This window comes from Nuphar pumila, chromosome 8 (assembly GCF_984573655.1).
Source record: "Nuphar pumila chromosome 8, dmNupPumi1.hap1.1, whole genome shotgun sequence".
In the NCBI taxonomy this organism is placed as follows: Eukaryota; Viridiplantae; Streptophyta; class Magnoliopsida; order Nymphaeales; family Nymphaeaceae; genus Nuphar; species Nuphar pumila.
Genome location: NC_143256.1, coordinates 21,669,671 through 21,694,357, shown reverse-complemented (window position 1 = coordinate 21,694,357; position 24,687 = coordinate 21,669,671). Strand labels below are relative to the sequence as shown.

At 36.5% G+C, this 24,687-nt stretch overlaps 1 protein-coding gene across 2 annotated transcripts in view; it reads left to right on the top strand.

Moving 5' to 3' along the window:
• The window catches only part of LOC149829771 (TATA-binding protein-associated factor BTAF1-like), a 61,889-nt gene that overhangs the window by 25,226 nt on the left and 11,976 nt on the right, over positions 1-24,687 (top strand). For both annotated transcript variants that reach the window (XM_090016082.1, XM_090016081.1), the window contains exons 13-22: positions 2,522-2,733; positions 3,116-3,350; positions 9,238-9,408; positions 9,489-9,914; positions 10,014-10,457; positions 11,729-11,848; positions 11,937-12,419; positions 15,560-16,095; positions 16,174-16,666; positions 16,752-16,820. In XM_090016082.1, coding sequence (XP_089872208.1) covers positions 2,522-2,733; positions 3,116-3,350; positions 9,238-9,408; positions 9,489-9,914; positions 10,014-10,457; positions 11,729-11,848; positions 11,937-12,419; positions 15,560-16,095; positions 16,174-16,666; positions 16,752-16,820 — 3,189 coding nt within the window. The remainder of the gene's footprint in view (positions 1-2,521; positions 2,734-3,115; positions 3,351-9,237; positions 9,409-9,488; positions 9,915-10,013; positions 10,458-11,728; positions 11,849-11,936; positions 12,420-15,559; positions 16,096-16,173; positions 16,667-16,751; positions 16,821-24,687) is intronic.

Here is a 24,687-nt window from a genome sequence, read left to right as displayed (position 1 = left end):
ACTTTTCAGTTGCCTGAAGCATAACACCATATGAGAGCATTTCTTTAATATTTTCTATTAAATGTGTTAAAATAGCATACATAACTATCGATGGCTTCTTAACTAAAGCAGGAAAGATTGGGAATGAAGTATAGATATAAAGGTGAAATCTATTTCCCAGACGTGCATCAAGCATACTACACTTAAATTTATAAATTTATGTCATCATGAACATAATAAAGCTTTCTGAATCAAATTCTTAACATTAAGTTTTTATCCCCAAATCACTTTATATCTGCCATGATATACCAAATTTAAAGTCGTAGCGCAAGCAAACATGAATGGTAAAATGTAGGTCTTCCTCATTACAAGCTATATGTTCTGGTTGCTTAGTTTGTAAGGGAAATCATGGTCGCCATCATAATCGGACTCAATTGTGGGCCCATCTAAATGGGTTCAACTGATGAAACAGTTTTTTCAAATTGATTTTCTGCTAAATCTAAATCTTCGATCAATTGATGCTCCTATAAGTTGTGTCTGAGTATCTGACTACCTTCATGACATTTTTGGCCTTTCCTCTTCTCATCATGTCGGAATCTGCACTTTATCAACATTTATTGCTTTGTTTTTAGCCTCCATGGGACATGCAAAAACAGATAAGGTGTACCTCTTTTTTTATCTACCTGGAAAAGCGTTCTGTAATGTATTTTCCTCATGCATTCTGTAAGATATTTGTCGCAAATGTGTCTCAAAACATGCACTCAATCTCATTTCTTCATTACCTAGCACTCAGTAACACATAATGGTGTAGACCTATCACTATGTTGTAAAAAGTTTTAGTCCAACTGCTGATAGTTTCTCCAACTTTATCCAATGCCCCATTCTACTGTGCATCAACAGCTGATCAACTATGTAACATGGAATCTTCTAACAGGGCAACGCACCCGCACCCGCACCCGCACCCATGTGGGTGCGACACTTGGACATGGCTTCCTTTGTGTCAGGTGAAGTCAACCACACTGAGGTCCATTTTTGTCCCAAAAATAGATTTGGTTAACCCTAACCAAGTCCAGTTTTATCTAATATTATATATATGAATACATAAGTGCGCACACACACACACATATAAATATAAATATATAAATATATATATATATAAAATATATATATATATATATATATATATAAATATATATATATATATATATATATATAAATATAAAATATATATATATATATATATAATCTTATCATGACATTTTTGTATTTCATTATTGTTAACTTAAAACTGTTAAAAATTATATATATATATATATATATATATATATATATATATATATATATATATATATATATATATAGCACCCCCGCATCCACACACCCAACCTTTTTCAAAGTGCTGCATCACCGCATCCGCACCCACATCTGCACCCGCACCTATGTGACATAGCTGATCAAGTAAAAGCTTTTTCTTTTTAAGTGTCTGGACAATCTCCGAATGATTGGGCCTATTACAATAGGCATCTCATATTTATTTGATCCTGTTGGTTGTTACCTACATTACATCATAGTTACAGGAATCACTTAAAGTAGGAATCACGATTCCTAAGAAGCGAGATTGCCGATTCTCATATAAGAGAATCTTGATTCCTAGTCATGGGAATCTCAATTCCCTTGATATGGGAATCCTGATCCTTACTTGGAAGTCCCAATTCTCTTAGAAACTTCGATTCACTCAAGAATCCAGATTCCTATGTTCACACAATTATGCGTATTGCTTCCTGAATGATTCCCCATATCATTTCCTGCATGCTTCTCACTTCCCAAATCCTCAAAAATTTGAACTTCCTGATTTCTATCTCTTCCTGGTTTTGATTCTGACCCTGGAAACAATGCATTAGATAGATTCTTGTATTAAAACTTATGTATTACTTGTAAGATGCTCTTCTGATGACAAGGAACTGCTACATTATTCAGTTCTTTTATTGCTGGTATTCTTTTGCTAGAGAAATCCATTCTGTCTGTAAAAAGGGAAAACAAAGAAAAACCTATTAGTTTACCTTCTTAAATGTCGGATTTTATTGACAGAACTGAATAGTGGTTCAACCCTTTGGTTTTTTAATGGCTTGAGGCTCTTGCTTCTACAGTGAGACGAGTTAACCACACCTTGGTGATGGCTATGAGTATTTCATCTTCTAATGCCTAGAGGCATTGTAAATTTTCCTTTTCTTATCTGATACCATTAAACATTGCTTGATGCTTTTTAAGCATGTTTTTTAGTTTAGCTTTTCTGGAATGCTTGTTTTCCTTTAAGTTGTTTTGTTTGCAGTGTTGTTGTTGGTGTAGTAATGGCAACTACGACTAATAATTTATTCTCGTTGATGAATAAATTTTGTGCTTCTTAGTGTTGTGTATACTTTAATGTCAAAGGGTAGATTTTCTATTGATACTTTTAGATGACATAGTTTTGCTTGTCAAGGTAGTAATTTTATATCTGTTGCAAGATATCTTTTTGAAACTTCTTAAGGTTTATCTGTTGCAGGAAATGCTTTATGAGTTACTTGGCTTTGTTCTTCCTTCATGTAAAGCTGGCCTGGAGGACCCTGATGATGATGTTAGGGCAGTTGCTGCTGAAGCTTTAATACCTGCTGCTTCTGCTACAGTCTCCTTTATGGGGCTACAATTACACTCAGTCATTATGCTACTTTGGGACATATTACTTGACCTTGATGACTTAAGCCCGTCCACCAGCAGGTATTAAATTTCACATCTAACCATATTCTGCATTTTGTTCATTCATTTTTTTTCACTGAGTATGAACATTTGCCTGCTATGAGTTATTTTCATATTTTGTTGAATGTATTACTTGTATAAATTTGTGCAAGTCGCAGGTACCAAACTACATCTTTTTTTAGGAAGCAAAAGAGCATGAGCAAAAGTGCCTTCCATTTACTTATCTAAAAGAATTTTATTTGATTCATTCAATTAATAACCCATGCATATTCGTGTTATATTCATTTACAAATTGATTTCTTCAGTTTGTGTTTTCCTCACTTGAATCCTTTTTGCACAACTGCTTGTCTTGGCCTTCTTATTGTGCTAACATGACTAAATTCGTCTCCCTGAAATTTGCCAGTGTGATGAACTTATTGGCAGAGATATACTCTAAGCCAGAAGTGGCTTCAAAAATGCTAGGAGCATTGACCTTGATAGATAAAAGGAATTTAGATCTTAATGAAAGAGTCCAAGTTGGTGAAAATGGAGTAAAAAATGAGGGCAACCCATATGCATTATCTTCTCTGGCACCTCGCTTATGGCCATTTATGAGACATAGCATCACTTCGGTTCGTTATGCTGCTATATCTACTCTGGTAAGTTTCATGCTGCTTTTCCTACATGCGGAAAAAAGAAAGATATCCACTCTTAAAATCTACTGCTTGTTAGTGGTGCTTCTTGTGATGGTGATTTTGATCTTTAGTCAGAAGATATAGACTGTGTGCACACTTATTATGGACAGTTTATTATGATGGGCATTTTTTCTTTCTTTCTTTAAATACAAGCTTTTGAGTCTTTATCTGCACCTTTTTCATGAGACTCCCATAATCTGGTCTCCTTGATTTTGCTTTCTATGGAGAGGCCTTATAGTACTTGATATTTCAAAGTGATGACTGGGGGTGGGTGCACACATGCTCTTGTGTGTGCATGAGTGCATGAGGGAGTGTGCACACATGTATGTGTGCATCTAACAGTTGTGGGTACAAGATATATATATTGGGTTGGTGTTTGCTGTAGCCCATTTTTTGTACAATTGACTTAGCAAACGCCATTTTTTTTCCTCACATCTAACACCATATATGTGATCTATATGTTTTTATTAAGTGGGACCATCTTTTGTATTGCTGGAAACCGATCTGTATACATGTTTTTCTGGCGATCCAAAACTCAATGGCTATGAATGCATCAATTTTTCCTGACTCAAAGAAACATGTTTTTTTATTGAAAAAACATGATGTAAGGGTCGATTCCTACTAAATCGATCATGCTGAACACATCTTTGTGGTTAGATTGAGTCAAAATAACTTGGATTGTGAAATTTCAACTAGATTGTAGTTATATACAAGTCACTTATTTCGTTCCAATGTAATTTCTCAGTGTGGGTTTTCCTTGGGGAGATTTTCAAATGTAAGTTTTTCTCGGGAAAATCTCGGGAGTTTAAAAAATTGGGAAAAAAATAAATATATAAAAATAAGAAAATAATAGTCTTGCAAAAATATCAGGAAACAAGTTTTAAAATATAAAAGAAACAAAAAATAGAAATTGTAAACTTAAAATATAAAAAATGAGTTTGTTTTAAAAAACATTAAGACATTTTGAGTTTTAGTGATATTTTCAAAATATCGTGATATATTGTCAATAATAGTGGCTGACTTTAAATCACCCATATTATCGTGATATTTTCAAAGTGTCGGTGATATCAGTGACAGTGGTACAAAATACTATATTAAATATATATATGTGTGTGTGTGTGGGTATATATTTAATATAGTATTTTGTACCACTGTCACTGATATCACCGACACTTTGACACTTTGAAAATATCACGATAATATCGGAGAGAGAGAGAGAGAGAGAGAGAGAGAGAGAGAGAGAGAGAGCACTCAATTTTCCATGGCTTTTGAATCATTTGATTCTGACACATAAGAAAGTTTTTCTAATGGTTGAAAAATCAATGCCCATAATTTTCTGAACTTCAAGCATTGTAAAGTCTTTTTTTGTTTTTGAAAAACACGAACGATGGGTTACTTCCTAGCAACTGGAACATGTGGAATACATCCATATGATCGAATCACCGGAAAACAATGTCAAACAATGGTGCAATCTGGTTGTGCACAACCAATCCTTATTCTATCCTTTTCTCGCTCTATATATACACATATATGTATATAACTATATATATTTATTATATTTATATTACTTGGGCACTGATACAGGTGTTGTGTCGGACACAACGGGTCTTAAAAAACTAGACACTTGGACACGACTCCATATATATATATATATAAGAGAAAAAAGAGAGTTTTAAAGAATTATGCAAACAAAACCATAAAATATAAAATGAACATTCCTTTCTCATTTGTAATATGATCCTTGATGATTTACACAAATGTCAATGACATAATGTGAACATGTAAGATTGTAAGTACAACAATAAATCATCAAGAGTTCAAGACTAATCAACAACCACACCTCAAGGAAAAACATAGAGTAACAAAAACATATGCTCTTAACATCGAAGTGTCCACAAAGCTGGACACCTGTGTCCATGATGCATGCAAGAGGATATTCATATGGAGTCTGGAAACTCACTGGACCCAGCGTTTCCAAACACATTTTAAGCTGTCAGACACTTGACATGCTTGTCCAAAATTTTGGACACTTAATTTTAAAAATGCCTAATGAGTGGAGGAAGAGTACTTTGGTGCTTTTATATAAGAATAAGGGTGATATACAAGATTGCACAAACTATCATGGTATAAAACTCATGAGTCATACTATGAAACTTTGGGAGAGGGTGATTGAGTCTAGGTTGAGGAAGGTTGTCATGATATCGAAGAATCAATTTGGTTTTATGCCTGAAAGATCAACTATGGAAGCTATACATCTTCTTAGACAACTTATTGAAAGATATAAAGAGAGGAACAAAGATTTGCATATGGTTTTTATTGATTTAGAGAAGGCATACGATAGAGTACCTAGGGACGTTCTTTGGTGGACAATGATGAAGATAGGTGTTTCTCTAAAGTACATTAGTATAATTAAAGATATGTATGAAGGAGTAGTAACCAATGTCCGCACTTGTGGAGGAGTGACAACCAATTTTCCGATAACGGTTGGGTTACATCAAGGATCTGCTTTAAGCCCTTTTCTATTTGCGATAGTGATGGATGAACTTACGAGATCAATTCAAGAAAATGTACCGTGGTGTATGTTGTTTGCTGATGATATTGTTTTGATTGATGAGTCTAGGGCTGGGGTTAATGCTAAGTTAGAATTATGGAGACAGACATTGGAAGCTAGAGGTTTTAAGTTGAGTAAGAGTAAGACTGAATATATGGAATGTCGGTTTAGTAAGCAACGAAGTAGTGATGGGAGTGTAGTGAAGCTTGGTGAGCAAGAAATACCGGTGAATGATTATTTCAAATATTTGGGATCCATCATTCAAAAGTATGGAGAAATTGATGGAGATGTAAATCATAGGATAAAGGTTGGGTGGATGAAATGGAAAAGTGCAACTGGAGTGCTGTGCGATCGTAGAATGCCATTGCGGTTGAAGGGAAAGTTTTATAGGACGACTATTAGGCCCGCTTTACTATATGGTACAGAATGTTGGGCTGCCAAGAGACATCATATTCAAAAAATGAGTGTAGCTGAGATGCGGATGCTTAGATGGATGTGTGGAAATACAATAAAAGATAAGATTCGGAACGAGGAGATACGTAAGAAGGTAGGTGTTGCACCCATTGAAAATAATATGCGAGAGAATCGTTTACGGTGGTTTGGACATATTCGGCGAAGGCCTAATGATGCTCGAGTTAGAAGGTTGGAGAAATGGGAAAATATATTAGTTAAAAGAGGTCGGGGTAGGCCTAGGAAGACTTGGATGGAGATGATAGGAAAGGATATGAATGCTTTGAACCTCACCGAGGACATGGCATTGGATAAAAATGATTGGAGGAAAATGATTCATGTGGAAGACCCAAAATGAATTTCTTTTTTTGGTTCATATCGCTAACCCCAATTGTTTTGGGATGAAGGCGTTGTTGTTGTTGTTGTTGCTGTGTCGGTGCCGTGTCCAGGCATGTCTTTGTTGGTGACGGTGTTGGGAAGTGTCTGACACGGACACTTGAGCCTGGGTGAAGTGCCCATGTAACATACTGCTCTCCATAGTATGCACAATTTAGTAAGAAACACCATGTTTTTCACAATTTTAGGATGTGTTTTCTTGGGTAGTGAATCTAACCCCATAGTCTGTCGCCTGGGTTCGGGTGCGGATACGGATACAAATACGGATATAGAGGGTACGACACGGCAATTCCAAAAAATGTGGGTATGGGATCATGGCTCTAATGCTCTCTCTATATATATATATATTAAATATCACATAAATACAAAATAAATTCAAAATAAACTGATTATAATCTAAATATATATGCTATCTCTAAAATATATACTATATACTAAAAATATAAAGTTATAAATTGAAAATATAATTATAAATTATAAATCGAATACAAACTTGTATGTACAGAGGGTAAAATGGCGTGTCCAGGTGTTGGTGCGTGTTGACACAGGGACACACTTGTCGACACGGGTACAAAAGTCTTAAAAAAATTAATGGCTAACAGTTCAGTAAAATTTCATGACTCAGAAAAACATGCTTTTACCTCAGAATGATACAACTTAAGATGGAATCCCTGACAAACAAAGGTCGCCAGGAAGGGAAACTGAAATGAGAAATGGGAAGGGGAACAAGACTTTCTAAAATTCATGATAAATGGGAAACATGATAATATATCTATATCTCTCTCTATATATAATGTGTGTGTGTGTGGAGCAACAATGCAAATGATGACAATATGCATGAAGAATATTAAATAGTAGGAATTATTAAGTTTTAAAAAAATATATGATTACATTGATTATAACTACAATAATTATTTTAAATTTTGAATAACACATATATCTCAAATTTTCATTGGAAAAAAAATTCGTATTTATAGAATACTTGCGACAAATGCACATAAACATGTTTCCCATAAAAGGTAAGTAGGTTTCTCATGTGATGTGAAATTGGTTTGCCATGCATTTTTGGAAGTTTCCCACAAGTTTTGGAAATGATTTCCTAGAAAATGAGTTTCCCACATGTAAGTGGACTTTCCAGTAACCCTTAACCTATGTCACACAGACTCGGCTAGGGAGGCACCGCACCCGAGTCGACATGCCCCCACACGGGTGCGGCTTCAGACACGGCTTGGACTCGGTCAACGTCGAGTCGGACTCGGTCAACGAGTCGGGTCGGACTCGGTCAACAAGTCGAGACCGAGTCCGTCCTTGTTTTGGACTCGGTCAACGTTGACTGAGTCCAAAAATGTTCATTATTAGGGCAAAAAACAAGTTTTTTATCTTTTTATATATATTTTTAATATATATATATATATATATATATATATATATATATATATATATATATAGCATGAGTCTCAAACATAAGCCCTAGAAAAAAAGGAGGAGCCCCCGGACCCCCCTTTCTGCAAGGGCAAAAGTACAATTTGCAAAGTTTGTAAAAACACTCGTGCTGGTGCCAAACTTTAGAGGACAATATCCACATATATGCACACACTGGATATATTATTATATATATATATATATATTTTGAAAAATATCTATATATATAGCCGAGTCCCCGTGTCCAAAATTTTTAAAATTGCGCCGCACTCGCACTCGCACCCGCACCCGCACCCATGTGACATAGCCCTTAACAGAGCATGTTGAATGTATCTACAGGGTCAGTTTGACTAGACAAAGATTGCACATATGATTTCTAACTAGATAGTATGATACAATGTACAACAAAATGCATATATATAGGTTTAATCTAACATTAAACTAGTTGTATTTAATATTAGATGGATTCAACCTTATTAAAATGACTAAAATACCCTTAAAGAATGACATTTTTGAAGATGAATGCCTACTTTTTGAGGTAAAAAAGGTAAGTTTGATAGATTCATAAAGTTACTTTCTGGAAAAGGTGTTTGCCTTTTTATTTCCCTCCAACTTAAAAAGACCTATATTGCCTAAAAAAGTAACCATGCATTTTCAAAAATGTCATTTTAAGGGTATTTTATTCATTTTAATAACGTTTAATGTAGTTAATCTTAAACACAACTAGTTTAATGTTAGTCAAACTCTACCCTTACTGGCAAGGACCCCCCTAATTGGAACTCATGGGGGCGGGGGGTGGGGGAGGCTGCATGCCTACATAAAAGAATGAAATGCTGGGGGCTTTGTGCTACCATTGCAGGGAAAGCCCCTAGCCCGTAGTATATCAATTCTGAAGACAAATATTTGATTGTCATCAGTGTTATTTGACATCTGTGTCTTATATTTCAATAACTCAGAATGTGCTATTTAGATGTAGTATATGCATGTGTTTGTGTTTGTGTTTTAGCTTTTAATTTCTAGCATCATGAACAGGAGAGGTTGCTCGAAGCTGCACATAGTTGCTCATCAGAGTCCACATTGATTAGTTTCTGGCCTGCTTCTATTTTGGGTGAGACACTTCAAATCGTTTTTCAAAACTTGCTTCTTGAAGCAAATGATAAGATTTTGCGATGTTCTGAAAGGGTCTGGAGGCTTCTTCTTCAGGTTTGGGTTTTCCAATTTTGGGTTGTTTGTTTTCTTAATATTCTACAAAAACAATACTAATTTCAAGTTTTTATTTTCAGTGTCACAGCCAGGACTTGGATGCTGCTGCAAGGTCCTATTTTTCTTCGTGGCTGGAACTGTCGAAAACTCCATATGGTTCTGCATTAGATGCTACAAAAATGTTTTGGCCTGTAACTTTACCGAGGAAAAGCCAATTCAGAGCTGCTGCAAAGATGAGGGCTGTAAAGGGAGAGAACGATTCTCATGGAAATTTCGATTTACAGTGTGGAAAAGGGATTCCATTGCAAGAGCAAGGTGCAGATGTTGCCACCAATTTAACAAAGATAGTTGTTGGTGCAGACAGTGAAAAATCAGTCACCCACACTAGGGTAATTATATCGGAAGCATTGGGTATTTTTGCATCCAGGTTGTCAGAGTTGTCAGTGCAATATATAATTGAGCTACTGTTGAGTGAGTTGAATTCTTTATCAGGCGTACAGCGGCAGGTAACTTGATATTTTATATTTTTTGTTATTTATTTTTTCAAGGTGGGTCATTTTAACTCAGTTTTTACTTTATGGAAATTCTGTTTTTCATTTGTCTAGGTGTCCTCAATGGTCCTGGCTGCCTGGTTTAAAGAGCTGAAAAACCAAGCTTCACCTAAGATGCAAGCTATCTTGCTTGGCCTTGCCCATCCTCTTCAAAAACTTCTTTTAGATTTGCTGTCATGCTGTGATCCAGCATTTCCTACAAAGGGTTCAGTTCATTCTTATTCTGAACTAGCAAGAACATACACTAAGATGCGGAATGAGGCTGCTCTTTTATACCAAGCAGCTGATTCATCTGGGCTTTTCGAGCATGTTTTATCTACTCTCTCTGTTCCAATGGAAACGATTACTGTGGATGATGCAATCGCTTTTGCTTCAAAACTAGCGTTGCCAAGTGAGCCTTCCCATGCAGATGAAATTACAGAGAAGCATGCTTTTGACGATGTGGAGTCATCAAAGCAACGGCTGTTGTCAACTGCAGGATATCTAAAGTGTGTCCAGGTACCTGTCACTCGTGGTGCTGTCTTCTTTCTGTATGTGCTTCTCAATCTCCAGCATCGCTTTGGTTGATGCATAGAAGTTCTCGACTTCTTTTCAACACATAGCAAATAATTAAATTTTTTTCCTGCATGCATTGGATGAGATTTTCAAAAGATCCTATGGGGTATTCCCCAATTCTTAGTTCAGTTTCTATTTTGATAATATTCTTGAGTAACACTATGTGATACTATGTGATTGGACTGATAATATGTTTCATTGTTTAGATATCAAAGATCCTCCTGTGATAATACCTTTGCTATGTTTTTGCCTGCTAAACCTCTTGCACATCTTTCAATAGATACTGAATTATTGCCTTCCAACGAGACTATATTGTATAGTTTGCGTCTTTGCATGTTCGCAGTTTTCCTATAATGAACCAAAGTATGATCATACTGTCCCAAGTTTGTACATGTATGATCAGTTTATTGTTATTATATTAACTTTTGGCTCGGTTATATTTTTATAGCCCAGAATTATTGTACCAGTGTGCATATTAAGTGTGCTTGCACTATTCTGCACATACAACACCATACAGTGCCATTAACTGACCATTAACCTGAGATATACTGTCATATAGCAGGGGTGGCAATTTCTGACACGACCCGCCAACCCGCCTCTTAGGCGGGTTCGGGTTGGGCTTAAGCCAACCCGTTTAATAAACGGGTCGACCCGTGTAACCCGTTTATTAAACAGGTCGGGTTCGGGTTGGGGGTATGCCAACCCGCCAACCCGTCTGACCCGTTTAATAAACGGGTTAGGCGGGTGGGTCAACCCGCCAACCCGTCTGCCCGACCGCCAACCCGACCCGTCAACCCGACCCGCCAACCTGCCTACCTGCCAACCCGATCCATCAACCCGCCAACCCGACCCGCGAACCTGAAAACCCGTTTACCCGACCCAACCCATTTATTAAATGGGTTGGCGGGTCGTGTCGGGTTACCCGTTTATTAAACGGGTCGGGTTCGGGTTGAGGTATGCTGACACGCCAACCCGACCCGATTGCCACCCCTACATATAGGCATCATCTTTTCTTTTGTACATCAATGTTGGCATGTTGATCAAATAAAGGTGTACAGCCATAGAAAGTCTTTAGCAGGCACGCAATTAGTTGCATCCAGCATTGCACTTACTTCATCCATACCTATTCTTAGAAATGTTATTTTTTCTCTGATATTATAGTTCATGATATTTTTTCCTCACTTCCTTGTTTCTGTATGTAAATAATTTTGCAGAACAACTTGCATGTTACAGCCTCAGCTTTAGTGGCAGGTGCAGTGGTATGGATGTCAAATCTTCCTGCCAAGTTGAATCCAATAATACTGCCTTTGATGGCTGCAATAAAAAAAGAACAGGTGAACAAAATTTAGTCATGAAGATGGAGGAATTTTCTTGTTTGCTAGAATTCCTTAGGTTGCTTACTGTTCTTTTTTTTCTAAATAGGAAGAAATTCTGCAAAAAAAAGCAGCATTAGCACTAGCAGAGCTTATTTCTTGTTGCATCTCTCGGAAGCCAAGTCCGAATGAAAAGTTGCTTAAGAATTTATGCACTCTAACATGCATGGATCCTTCCGAGACACCCCAAGCAGCAGTCATAAATTCAATGGAGATTGTGGAAGATCAAGAATTGTTATCTTTTAAGAAAACTAAAAACAGTGAGAAGACCAAAGTCCATATGTTGTCTGCTGGTGATGAAAGGTCAAAAATTGAAGGCTTCATAAGCCGGAGAGGTTCAGAGCTTGCATTGAAGTGTCTGTGCGACAAGTTTGGTGCTTCTTTGTTTGATAAGCTCCCCAAACTGTGGGATTATCTTACCGAGGTGATTAAGCCAGCCACTACTGAAGCCATGCATCTTCCTGACGATGCACTAATAGCTCAAAGTATTGAGAAAATAGAGGATCCCCAAGTCCTAATTAACAATCTCCAGGTCTGTTTTTCTTCCAACATTTTACTGAAATGGCTATAGTTCTATATGTGACCACTTTTGGCATTTTATTTTGATTATTCTGATTTTAAATTAAGTAAGCTTGTTACTATTTCATTCATAAGCTACTGCTCTGCACTTACACTTTAATTAAAACACGTGTGTAACCAGGGAAGCTATATCCTTGGTTTAGCCTCTAGTGTAGCATTGTAGAGGGATGGCTTGAAATCCTCTCCAATAACATCAGTCAGGTTAAGACAAGTAGTTTGCTTTGTCTACCTAGGATAAGAAAAGGCATTGTAAGGGTGTTGTCAAGTAATACTGGAATTTCTTTTATCAGTTATGAGATCTGGTTGAACTCTCCACACATAGGATAAAATAGAACAAAGCACTCTGAAGGTCAATATTGTTATGAGTAGGGCTGATAAATGAGCAGAGCTTGGGCTGTTCGGGCTCCGCTCGTTAGCTTGTCATGAGCCGAGGAGATCGTTACGAGCAGGGGCGTAGCTAGGGGGGGGCAGGACTGGGCTGTAGCCCAGTCCTGCCTCCCCAAACAGTTAATTTTTTTTTAAAGCCCAGTCCTAGCCCTGCCCTGATTCCATATGAAATAGATTTTTATCCATTTTTTAGCCCAGCCCTGACTGCAGCAAATAGTTTGATTTGTCCATATGAAATAGATTTTTATTAATAATTGTAGCCATTTTTATTTTATCTCAAAAAAAAATTTTCGGGGGCACTGCCCCCGAACCCCCCGACTATCACACAAATAAATTTTTTTTTGCTACACCCCTGTTTGCCCCCCCCCCCCCCCCCCCCCTCACATGAATCCTAGCTACGCCCCTGGTTACGAGCCAAGCTTTGGGAGATAATCACGAGCTGGCTCTTTTTTAAAAAATATTTTAAAGTGTTTTTTAAAGCTTTGATAGTTTCTAAAATATATAATATATGTATAGTATATATTACATATAATACATGTATAAAACATATATAATATGCATTATGCATGTAATATATAATATATATATAAAATATATATTATGTAAAACAAGCATACATGAGCCGAGCCGAGCCAAGCTCTCCATGTTTGTGCTTGGCTCATTTACCCAAACGAGCTGGCTCGTAGCTCAACTTGCCGAGCACAATTTTCGAGCTGAGCCGAGCCAAGCGAAACAGCGAGCTGTTTGTCTTGTTTTCCAGCCCTAGTTATGCGAGGTGTTTTCTAGCATTGACCAACTTAAATCTAGTGGGACCTAGGTCACATGTATACTTTATGGGTGCACCAGTGCAACATGGATGCACCTAGTATGACTAGCATGTTTTCCAAAGTGCAGGATCCCATTATCTGCTTTCATAATCCCATTATCGTATACCATTATGTAAGGTTGCTTAATAGCTTTATGTCTCTTGATATGAGAGTTGTCAGCCCTGGGCAGCAGTGCATTTGGTGGTTTAACCAATAGAGGTTTACAACTTGGTTAAATTAGTATGCTACTAGCCTTTTCTTTTTCCCATCCTTTCTTTGGACATGTGAGGGCTAGGCATGTGTATGTATATTTGGAGCTAATTGCGTATACTTTTTTCATTGCATGTAATAATTATTATATGGGGAACTAGGTATACTTTGAAATCAGTCTAGATGTTTCTTTCAAGTGCATACTTGTTATATGAGATAGTTGAGGATAAATTTACCATTGTTCTTTTTTCAATATGTATATTTTAAGCATGGTAAAGGTTTGGGTGATCAAATATATGGGAAACCTTCTTATGCAATGCTATTAACATCATACAATAACATGTAAAGAACTATGCTATGTTGTAAAAAAATTGTAAAAAAGTTCTATTATGATATTTAAGATTCCATCACTATGAAACCATCTTAATCATAAATTGGTTTTTACGTAGAATGATTTGTTCAATTGTATAGTGATACTTATCTATGTCAAACTACCAAAGTGTTGATGCTTGTGCTGTACACGCCCAAGTTCACTTGTAAATTACATTCCAACATCTTAACACCACCTTTGATATCTAAGTTGAACCTGTTAAGTAGTTTTGATTTTTCCAAAGCGAGGAACTTGGATCATACATTTCTGGAAAACTACTGAGGATGAATTTGATCCAGCTTGATTAGATTAAAGAGCATGTTTTATTGCCATTCTCAGTTTCAACTCCATAGTTCCATTTTAGTTGCTTATGATTTAAAAACTTGTCAGGCTACATCCTGGCAGCTCATATGCAGTTTTGTTTTTGTGTTTCTCCTTCATATATGTTAGTGATTCTCTTCTTACAGTTGCTCATTGGTTAGTTTAGTTGTCCATTTTTGATGTTCATGTCTTCTGTGTGCATGCATGTGTGCAACAAAGACAATGGTAGAGTTTGAATTTTTTAAAAAATGGGATACAGTGACATGGTTTTTTTATTTTTTAATTAATAAAATATTATTTTTTGATATTTAATATATAAAAATGTATTTTTTAAATCATTATTAAAAAGTTAACATAACATTAAATCATATCAAAATAATGTCTGCACATGTTGGAGTCGTGTCAGCATGTCATAGTGTGTCTGGCTCATGTCACACCCTCTAAACTGCGTGTCAATGTGACATAAGAGGGGGGGGGGGAGGGGGGTGTATATGTGTGTGTGTGCCTGTTGCGTGTGTAGTGAGCTCAGACTCGAGTATGCATGTGGATGTGTGGACATGGGTGTGTATGTGTGTGCGCATGCATGTGTACTTTGTGTGTGTTTGTGGGGGGACTATTGTCCTCTTTTGTTATCACAAGTCTATGTTTTCCTATGCCATATTTGCTCTTATTTTGCTGATGTTGCATGTGCAATGTGCATTAAGAAACATGGTTTATTTTGTTTATGAATTAATCAGTTTGATACTTTAAAATCTGTTCATATGTTCTCATGTTATCTGCAAGGAATGCTTGGATGTGGTTTTGTTCAAAACTTGAATAACAAGAAGCTGAGATTGAATGTCACTCCATGGTTATTGGTAGATGACATATATTTGTGTGTGCTAACTGCTTTCAGCATTTTCTGGTTCAGGCCTTAACCTCTGCTAATTGTTTCATATTTCATTCATCAATTACAAACTTTTTAATATCTCAGTTAACAAACTCTTTTTTAAGCTGCAGGTGATACGTTCTATTGCACCTTTTCTGGAAGTCACACTAAAGATGAAATTACTCTTGCTGCTACCTTGTATATTGAGTTGCTTGCATCATCAGCATGTTGCAGTAAGGTTGGCTGCTTCAAAATGTATTACTCTGATGGCTATAACAAACACAACTAGTGTGATGGAAGTTGTGATGGAAAGAGCCATACCTATGTTGGGGGACTCTACATCTGTCTATGCCAGACAAGGCGCTGGCATGCTTATAAGCCTGCTTGTTCAGGGATTAGGGGTTGAACTTGTACCTTATTCACCTTTTCTTGTGGTGCCTCTTCTAGGTTGCATGAGTGACAGTGATCAAGCAGTAAGACAGAGTGTCACAAGTAGTTTTGCTGCCCTTGTTCCTCTGCTACCATTGGCTAAGGGTCTTCCTCTTCCTACTGGACTAAGTGAAAGTTTGTCTAGGAATGCAGATGTTCAATTTCTAGAGCAATTACTGGATAGCTCTCATATTGATGATTACAAACTTTGCACCAAATTAAAAGTGACACTAAGAAGGTATAGAATGTTGTCCCTGTTAGATCCCAGATTATATAATTAAATTCTTATTCTAACGAAAACTTTTGCTGCTTGTAGGTATCAACAAGAAGGCATAAACTGGTTATCCTTCTTGAGACGGTTTAAGCTTCATGGAATTTTATGTGATGATATGGGGCTTGGTAAAACACTTCAGGCATCAGCTATTATGGCATCTGACATAGAAGAACATCGCACTTCTAATCCAAATAAGGATCAATTCCCATCATTAGTTATATGTCCTTCAACATTAGTTGGACATTGGGTCTATGAAATAGAGAAGTATATAGATCAATCTGTAATATTACCTCTTCAGTATGTTGGTTCAATTCAAGAGCGCACCTCACTTCGCAATAATTTTGGCAAGTTCAATGTTATTATAACCTCGTATGATGTTGTCCGGAAAGATATTGATCATCTACAACCAATATTATGGAATTATTGTATCTTAGACGAAGGACATATTATTAAAAATTCAAAATCAAAGATTACATGTGCAGTGAAACAGTTGAAAGCTAATCACCGAATCATTCTGTCTGGAACCCCTATTCAGGTTACATTTTAATTATCTTAGCGGATGCAAGCTGCTTTTTTGGTATCAGCTGTAATGCAAAATTTTTACCTCCTGTTGGTTGCAGAACAATGTGTTGGAGCTTTGGTCGCTTTTTGACTTTCTGATGCCTGGGTTTCTTGGAACTGAGCGTCAGGTACTTATTAAATTTGTACTACTAAAAAGGTTCAACAGATACTGTCTTTTCGTAATCATATTTTATGCTTCTATATTATTAATTATTTAATCACCTTCTATGGATTTAATCGGTTGTTAATGGTCACCGACTCACCATGAGTCCATGCTTAAGATATATCCCTAGGGTCCTGTTTCTAGACATATTGCAATCCTGTTCAGGGAACATATGTTAAAGTATGTATATATATATTATGTTGTAATAAGTAATGCCCAACAAGGGTATTTTGGTCATTTAATCTCTTGTAACTAGGTCTGTCCGATAGGGACAGTTTAGTTAGTTTATTTTTTTAATAAATGTAATTATTTAATGTAGTGAGGGACTCTATGGTAAACTTCCATAGAGTCGTTGGGAGCTCCCAACGGCTATAGTGTATAAATAGGGACACATTGTCCCCATTCATGTTATGCTTTTACTAAGCATATTATCAATAAAATCTTATATTTTTTTATGTTTGTTGTAAGCCCTTGTTGGCTCTCTGTATTATTCCTAGTGGACTCGTGATTGTGCACATTGAATTGTGGTCTTGTGTGCTCCTAGAAGGCTCATATTTATCTTTCGCTCATTTCATTACATGGTATCAAAGTAGAGTTGCAAGACGGAGAAGTGAAAGCGAGAAGCGAGGCACTTCCAAAATTTTAGGAAGCGAAAAGCGCGAGACGACCTAGAAGCGAACCAGGAATCGTCTCGGAAGCGACATAGGAAACGAGGGGGAAGCGAAAAAAGTAAGAAAAATAAAAAAATAAAAAAATAAAAAAATAAAAAAATAAAAAAATAAAAAAATAAAAAAATAAGGAGAAGCGAGGGGGAAGCGAGCTTTCCTTAAATGGAAAGCGCACATCCCAATTTTTTTGGCTCTTCCCCACAAGTTTCAAAGGCACCTCGTTTCACGCTTTTGAAACTCTCTCCGAGGAAGCACACTTTTCCATATTGTATGGCGCTTTCGGTAAACTCTATATCAGAGCGATAGTGCTCTTGGTCTTGTGGAAAGTGACAATAACGTATTCATGAGAAAGCATCCAAAAGTGTTCGTGTGTTCGTGGTGCTTTCGAGTGGACATACAACAACAACAGCAACAACAACGCCTTCATCCCAAACAATTGGGGTCGGCGATATGAACTAAAAGGAAAATCATTCTGGGTCCTCCACATGAATCCTTCTCCTCCAATCATTTCTATCCAATGTCATGTCCTCGGTGAGGTTCAAAGCATTCATATCCTTTCTTATCATCTCCATCCAAGTCTTCTTAGGCTTACCCTGACCTCTTTTAGCTAATATATTTTCCCATTTCTCCATCCTTCTAACCGGAGCATCATTAGGCCTTCGCCGAATATGCCCAAACCATCGTAAACGATTCTTCTCTCTCTCATTCAAAATGGAGTGGACATATTCTTCTATATTTTTCTTTCTCTCTCTCATTTAAAATGGAGTAACTCAATGGTACCAACTACATGATGTGGGCCTTTGCTACGGAGAACATCCTCGAGGGAAATATGCTTTGGGGATTTGTGATGAACACTTTTCCCAAGCCTCAACTCAAGCTCACCAAACTAGAAAATGGTCAAGAAAAGACTCTAGAAGGAGATGCTTGAACTTAGACTATTGAAGATCATCAATCAAAAGTAGAAGACTGAGCGAGTAACCATTGCTAAGATTCTTGCATGGTTTATCAATAACGTTGAAATAAATATTTGTGCCAATATTGCCAAATTTAGAAAGGCAAATGAAGCTTGGTTGTTCATGAAGGGTATGTACACTAAAAAAAGATCTTGCAAGACTATATTACTTGCAAGAAAAATTAGAACTTATCACGAAATGATGCGGATTTCAATGCACTCCATGATGATCTCCAAGACTCAAAAAATTATACATTTAAACAACAAACTTAAGAATTAAAAGACAATCAAAATGTAAATAAATAATTTTATTCATAATGGACATTAAAAGAAATACAAAATAAAATTACATTCAAGCCTCACTACAATGCACTCAAAGAAAAAAATAATACACAACCCTAATACTACCCATCAATCTCTCATATTTTTAAAGGCACCCACCCACCCATATTTATAGATAAAGGTAGAGAAGAAAAGGATAGAAAAAGTGAAATAAAAGGGGAAGACTACAAAGCTCCCATTCTAGTCGTTGGGAGCAAGTCAAGGCTAGTTTGACTTGATTCTCATATATATATATATTATATATATATATAATATTATTATAATATATATATACACGTATAAATATGTATACTTATATTACATTAATCTTAACACCCCCTCAAACTTACAGTGTCTCACTGCAAGTTTGAAATTACAAAAGAAGAGACCCATTACGCAAGATGTCTTCGTAGACTTTATCAAGTTTTTTCATTTGTTGCCTCTTCAAGGGGTGCTCAATCATATACTCTATTGCATAAAGGATCTTCAATATCATCAATCCTTGATATTCTTGAAATGTCTTTAGAATCATTGGTACCGTCAATATTTAAAGAATTTGTAAAGAGAATAAAAACAAGAACAATTTAATAAAAAATAACTATATATATTATAGAGATAGGATGACCAAGCACACAAACATAAGATACTTACAAAATAAGTCAATTTAACAATTTTCAAAATCATTTAAAGTAAGAATTTTGAACAATCATTAACTACAAACACGATAGTCATCGACAAACTCGACTTTAATAGAGAGATACAAACAATGCAAATTATGCACATATATATTTATCACATTAGACATTAATGTATAACACTCATATTTTCATCATTATCGATACTATGAAGGAATAACTCAATAACAAATCATCTATAAACAACGGAAGATATAAAAAGCATTGATCAATTAGAAGCAATATTTAAACTAACAACTAATGCATATATGAATGAACTATGCAATAATTTAGAACCAATGAAGAGGTCACATAGGAACCAATAATTAATAAACAATCTTTCAAGAACACATGCTTGAAAATAAGCAAAAAATAAAGGAATCCCAACGAAGATTCACACAAATACAATAGAAGTGCCCAAGCACTTAAGAGCAATCAAATGGATATAATAGCCACTATGGGCATACACATACGAGATTTTACTAATGAAATGCTTAGAAAAACATATAATAAAATATGCAAAATTGTAAAAACAAAGTACATACAAGTCCAAGAGTGGACAATACAAAGACACAAAGACGTAATATAAGCACAAAAGTGCAAAAGCACAAGTTCATTATAGGACAACACAAAGAGCCAACAAAAAGAAACACAAAAAGTAAAAAATATATTCTTTAATGAATATATGCTTGAAAAAGGATAAACTTATACAAATTACACAAGCCAATCAATCATGAATAACTCATGCAACTAAAGTATAATGCTAAATATTTCTAACAACAATTTGTCATAAAAAGAGCAAATGAGTTTAGGAAAAATTATGAAGAGATTTTTAAAATCTCATTCATCATAATGAATGAATCTTGCAAATTAAAATACTAGTTTGACCGCCACAACCAATGACCTCCTAGGCCTCCAAACTTCAAATATCAAGTGCATCAACGACTAGACTAAGAACATAATGCCAACGAAAGGCTAAAATCATACACGAAGGTGTGAATAAACCAAGGTTTTAAAACTCGCCGAGTCAACTCGGTGACTCGGCCCTCCAGCGAGTCAACCCGACAAGGCAAACTCGGTTTGCGAAGACTCGGCCTGACTCAACCTGACTCGGGCGAGTTCTGGGTTTGAAATTTGATTTTTTATTTGAGTTGAAATAAACATGGGACAAAGTACGGTTGTTACAGACAGACCATATGTTTTGTCTCTTATGTTCTAAGAGTCTTTCCAATCTTGGGCAAGCAATCAGATGGACCCTTAGGGTCTCTTGTGAGTGTGTCCTTAGTGGTCCTTGTGTTTGTGCCCGTAGTGCCTGATTTGGTGGACTGATGTGCTCATTGGAATTGTGGTATGTGTGCTCTTGGATCTTCCCTGTGTGTGTGTGTTAACTTCATAACAGGTACTAGGTATCACTATCATAGCATAATCAACTATAATATTCATCATGTATTATCAGAAGCATAAAATTAAGGAACTAAGTATATGTTGGAAACTGGTAATTGGCCTTGTGGTAGCCAGTAGCTAGAAGTCACTCAAGAGAGGATTCATAACGTTTCCATAAATTTCTACCAATAAGACAAATGTCAACAGAGCTTCACATAAGTTCTTGATTGCTTGACAATGTACAGAACCATGAAAATACAAAAATCCCGCTAATTCATAAGAAACAACATTAGGAGCCAGTGTTCATAGGGAAGAGTTTTAGCTCTGTTTGGGAGTGAACAACCGGGATTTTATATGCTGCATCTCTTTCGAGAATTTTTGTCATGCCACTTTACTTCATATTTTTCAACTTACACCATAGTTATTCTTCAACTTATTCCATAGTCTTTTGTCTAAAAAAGAAATTTGAAGGCTATTTAGCAGGCTACCCTTATTCATTTGTCAAGGATGTACATTTATATATGATCACATGGACAACAAAAAGGACACATGGCATGCCATCGTTCATTTTTTCATTAAGAATACTGTATAAGGGGGCATGACACAAGGGTAACTGGTAAGTTGGGAATATGCCTGTGAGATAGTCTGGCAGAGATCAGCCTATGCATTTTTCAATGCTACTGCTCTCTATGAACCTCGTCCAACCTGCTAATGAAAGCTTTAGCTATAAAACCATTGTCAAAAGCTCAAGATATTGCAAGTAGACGACTTATCTCCCTTGTCAAACAATTGCATTTAAAGGATTCTATCGTTTTTTAATTGGATGGTTTAACTAGAAAATGACAAGCCCAGGAAGTAATACAAGCAAAAACCAAGCTAATTTAGTTGATGCCAATTGTTATCAGTTCAAAAGCAACCTAAGAAAGAGTCACATCTCTCTCCCAGTTTCAGTGATTACATGCCTTTACACAACCCAAGGATCTCTTGTTTACTGAAAAACATGGTTTGAGACAAATTATAAATTGTTTTTCTTTTAAAATCAAAAGTTAACAAAACCCGGTCCGAGTCACCGAGTTGACCCGCCGAGTCACGAGTCAATAAAGAACGAGTCGAGTCCCGTGTCACTGGGTTTTAAAACCTTGGAATAAACATCTCTTGTCTACATATAATGACACTAAAAAAATCAAGTGTATCAGCGACTAGATCAAGAGTATAATGCCAACAATGGGCTAAAATTATACACAAATGTGTGAATAAACATCTCTTGTCTACATATAATGACACTAAAAAATCAAGTGTATCAGCGACTAGATCAAGAGTATAATCTTAATGCCAACAAAGGGCGAAAAACACACACGAAGTGCGAATAAATACCTCTTCTCTACATACAATGACACAAAAGAATTAAGTGTATCAACGACTAGATTAAAAGTATAATCACAATGCCAACAAAGAGCTAAAAATAAACATGAAGGTGTGAACAAACATCTTGTCTACGTATAATGATACTTAGATAAGAGGCATAAAAATTAGAAGACACTCGAGGTAAGAAGGCTTGTAATGGAAATACACCAATGTCATCAATAATAATATCAATTTTAACAATCTTTCAACCCACTATGGTTTAAAAAATAGATAACCATCACAGATAAACAGAGTTATAAGCATCCATAATAACAATGGCCATGCATCAAATGAGATCCAAAACCTACTCACCCCAACAAATATCTCTGAATCAACAAAAACATATATGGATTCAGAGGCCAATCAACTATCAATTAGATCCAAGACTAATGTCAACACGACACATAAACTTTGATAATTGCAGATTGATTAGATGATTTGAGGTGCACACATAACTCACCTCAATGGCTAACTCGAAATTCCAACAATAATGAGTTCAGAGGCCAGTCAACTATCAATCAGACCACGGACAAGTGACAGCACGTCACTCATAACCTTTAGAAATCTAGATTGATAAGATGACATGAGGTGCACACACAACTCACCTCAATGACTAACCCTGACCCAACAACAAGGCCAAGATACATTCTGGAATGCGAAATCTTTAAATCCATTTCATTTATTAATATGAATCCTTTCCAAGATCTCGATGCCTCACTCTGATACCATGTCATGAAATAGTGCAGATTCCAATGCAGTCCATGATGATCTACAAGACTCAAAACATTATACATTTAAACAACAAACTTAAGAATTAAAAGACACATCAAAATGTAAATAAATAATTTTATTCATAATAAATATTAAAAGAAATACAAAATAAAATTACATTCAACCTCACTACAATGCACTCGAAGAAAAAAACAATACACAACCCTAATGCTACTCATCGCTCTCTTACATTTTCAAAGGCACCCACCCACCCATATTTATAGAGAAGGAGAAAAGAAGGGAAAGAGAGGGGAAGACCACATGCAGGAGAGAGCTCTTAATGGCTAGAATGAGTTCGTCAAGCTTGTTTGACTAGCTCTCAACGACTAGAGTTCTAGCCGTTGGGAGCAAGTGAAGGCTAGTTTGACTTGACTACCATATATATTATATATTTATAATATATATATAAATATATAAATATATAAATATATATATACATATATAAACTTATATTACATTAATCTTAATACAACCAAGCAAGGGGACATGAATGTCCATGATTTTTCAGTGCCTTATCCCCTCTATGGGATGAAGTGGGTGGCCACCCAAGATGTGAAACTTAGGCGAAAACAAATGGAAAAAGAGCATTTTTTTCAATTTTTGTATGAATAACATCCATAATTTGAGCAAGTAAGATATTCTCTCCTTCATATAACATCTTCACTTCTCTTAGAAGATACAGTTGCTAAAGTTTCAGGTGTTGAACCATGGAATGACTTCTCCCAGCTGAACACAAGATTTGTCTTCATGCATCATTTCAGCACTCTCGCTAACTTTTAGAGACAATCATCAAACGAAGAGCCATACACCGAAAAGTCATCTATAAAGATCTCCAGGACATCATCTACCATGTGGGAGAAAATGATCATCATGAACCTCTGAAATGTTGCTGGGGCATTGCAGAGCCCAAACGGCATTCGCCTAAATGCAAAGGTGCCATAGGACAGGTCAATGTAGTCTTCTCTTGGTCCTCGGGGTGAACGACCACCTGATTGTATCATGAATAGCCATCCAGGAAGCAGAAATAGTGCTGACCTGCGAGTCTCTTTAAGATCTGGTCGATGAACGGCAATGGAAAGTGATCTTTCCGCGTTACATTGTTTAACTTCCGATAATCAATTCATACTCGCCACCCCATGATAGTCCTCATGAAGACACTTTCTCCTTTCTCATTAATCGCAACAGTGAGCCCAGACTTCTTGGGGACAACCTGGGTGAGACTCACCCACTGACTATCAGAGATGGGGTAAATGATTCCCGCGTCCAGCTACTTGACTACCTCTTTCTTCACTACCTTCTTCATATGGGGATTCAACCTCTTTTGCATCTCTCTAGAGGGTTTGGCAACCTCGTCATTATAATCCGATGCATGTAAAATGAGGGTTCTATCTCCTTCAGATCCGCCACAGACCATCCAATCACCTTTTTATGCTCATGCAAAACCTGCAGAAACTGACACTTATGGGTGCCAGTTAGGTCTGCTGAAATGATGATGGGGAGCGTTCGATCTTTGCCTAAGAAGGCATACTTGAGCGAAGCCGGCAGGGGCTTTAATTCAAGTTCGGGTGGACTCTTGATGGAAGGTTTGGCAGGCTTCTTTGCCAAATCAGGGAGTGGTTCGAACTGCCAGGTCTACTGCGCTTCGCCTGTCAACCGATC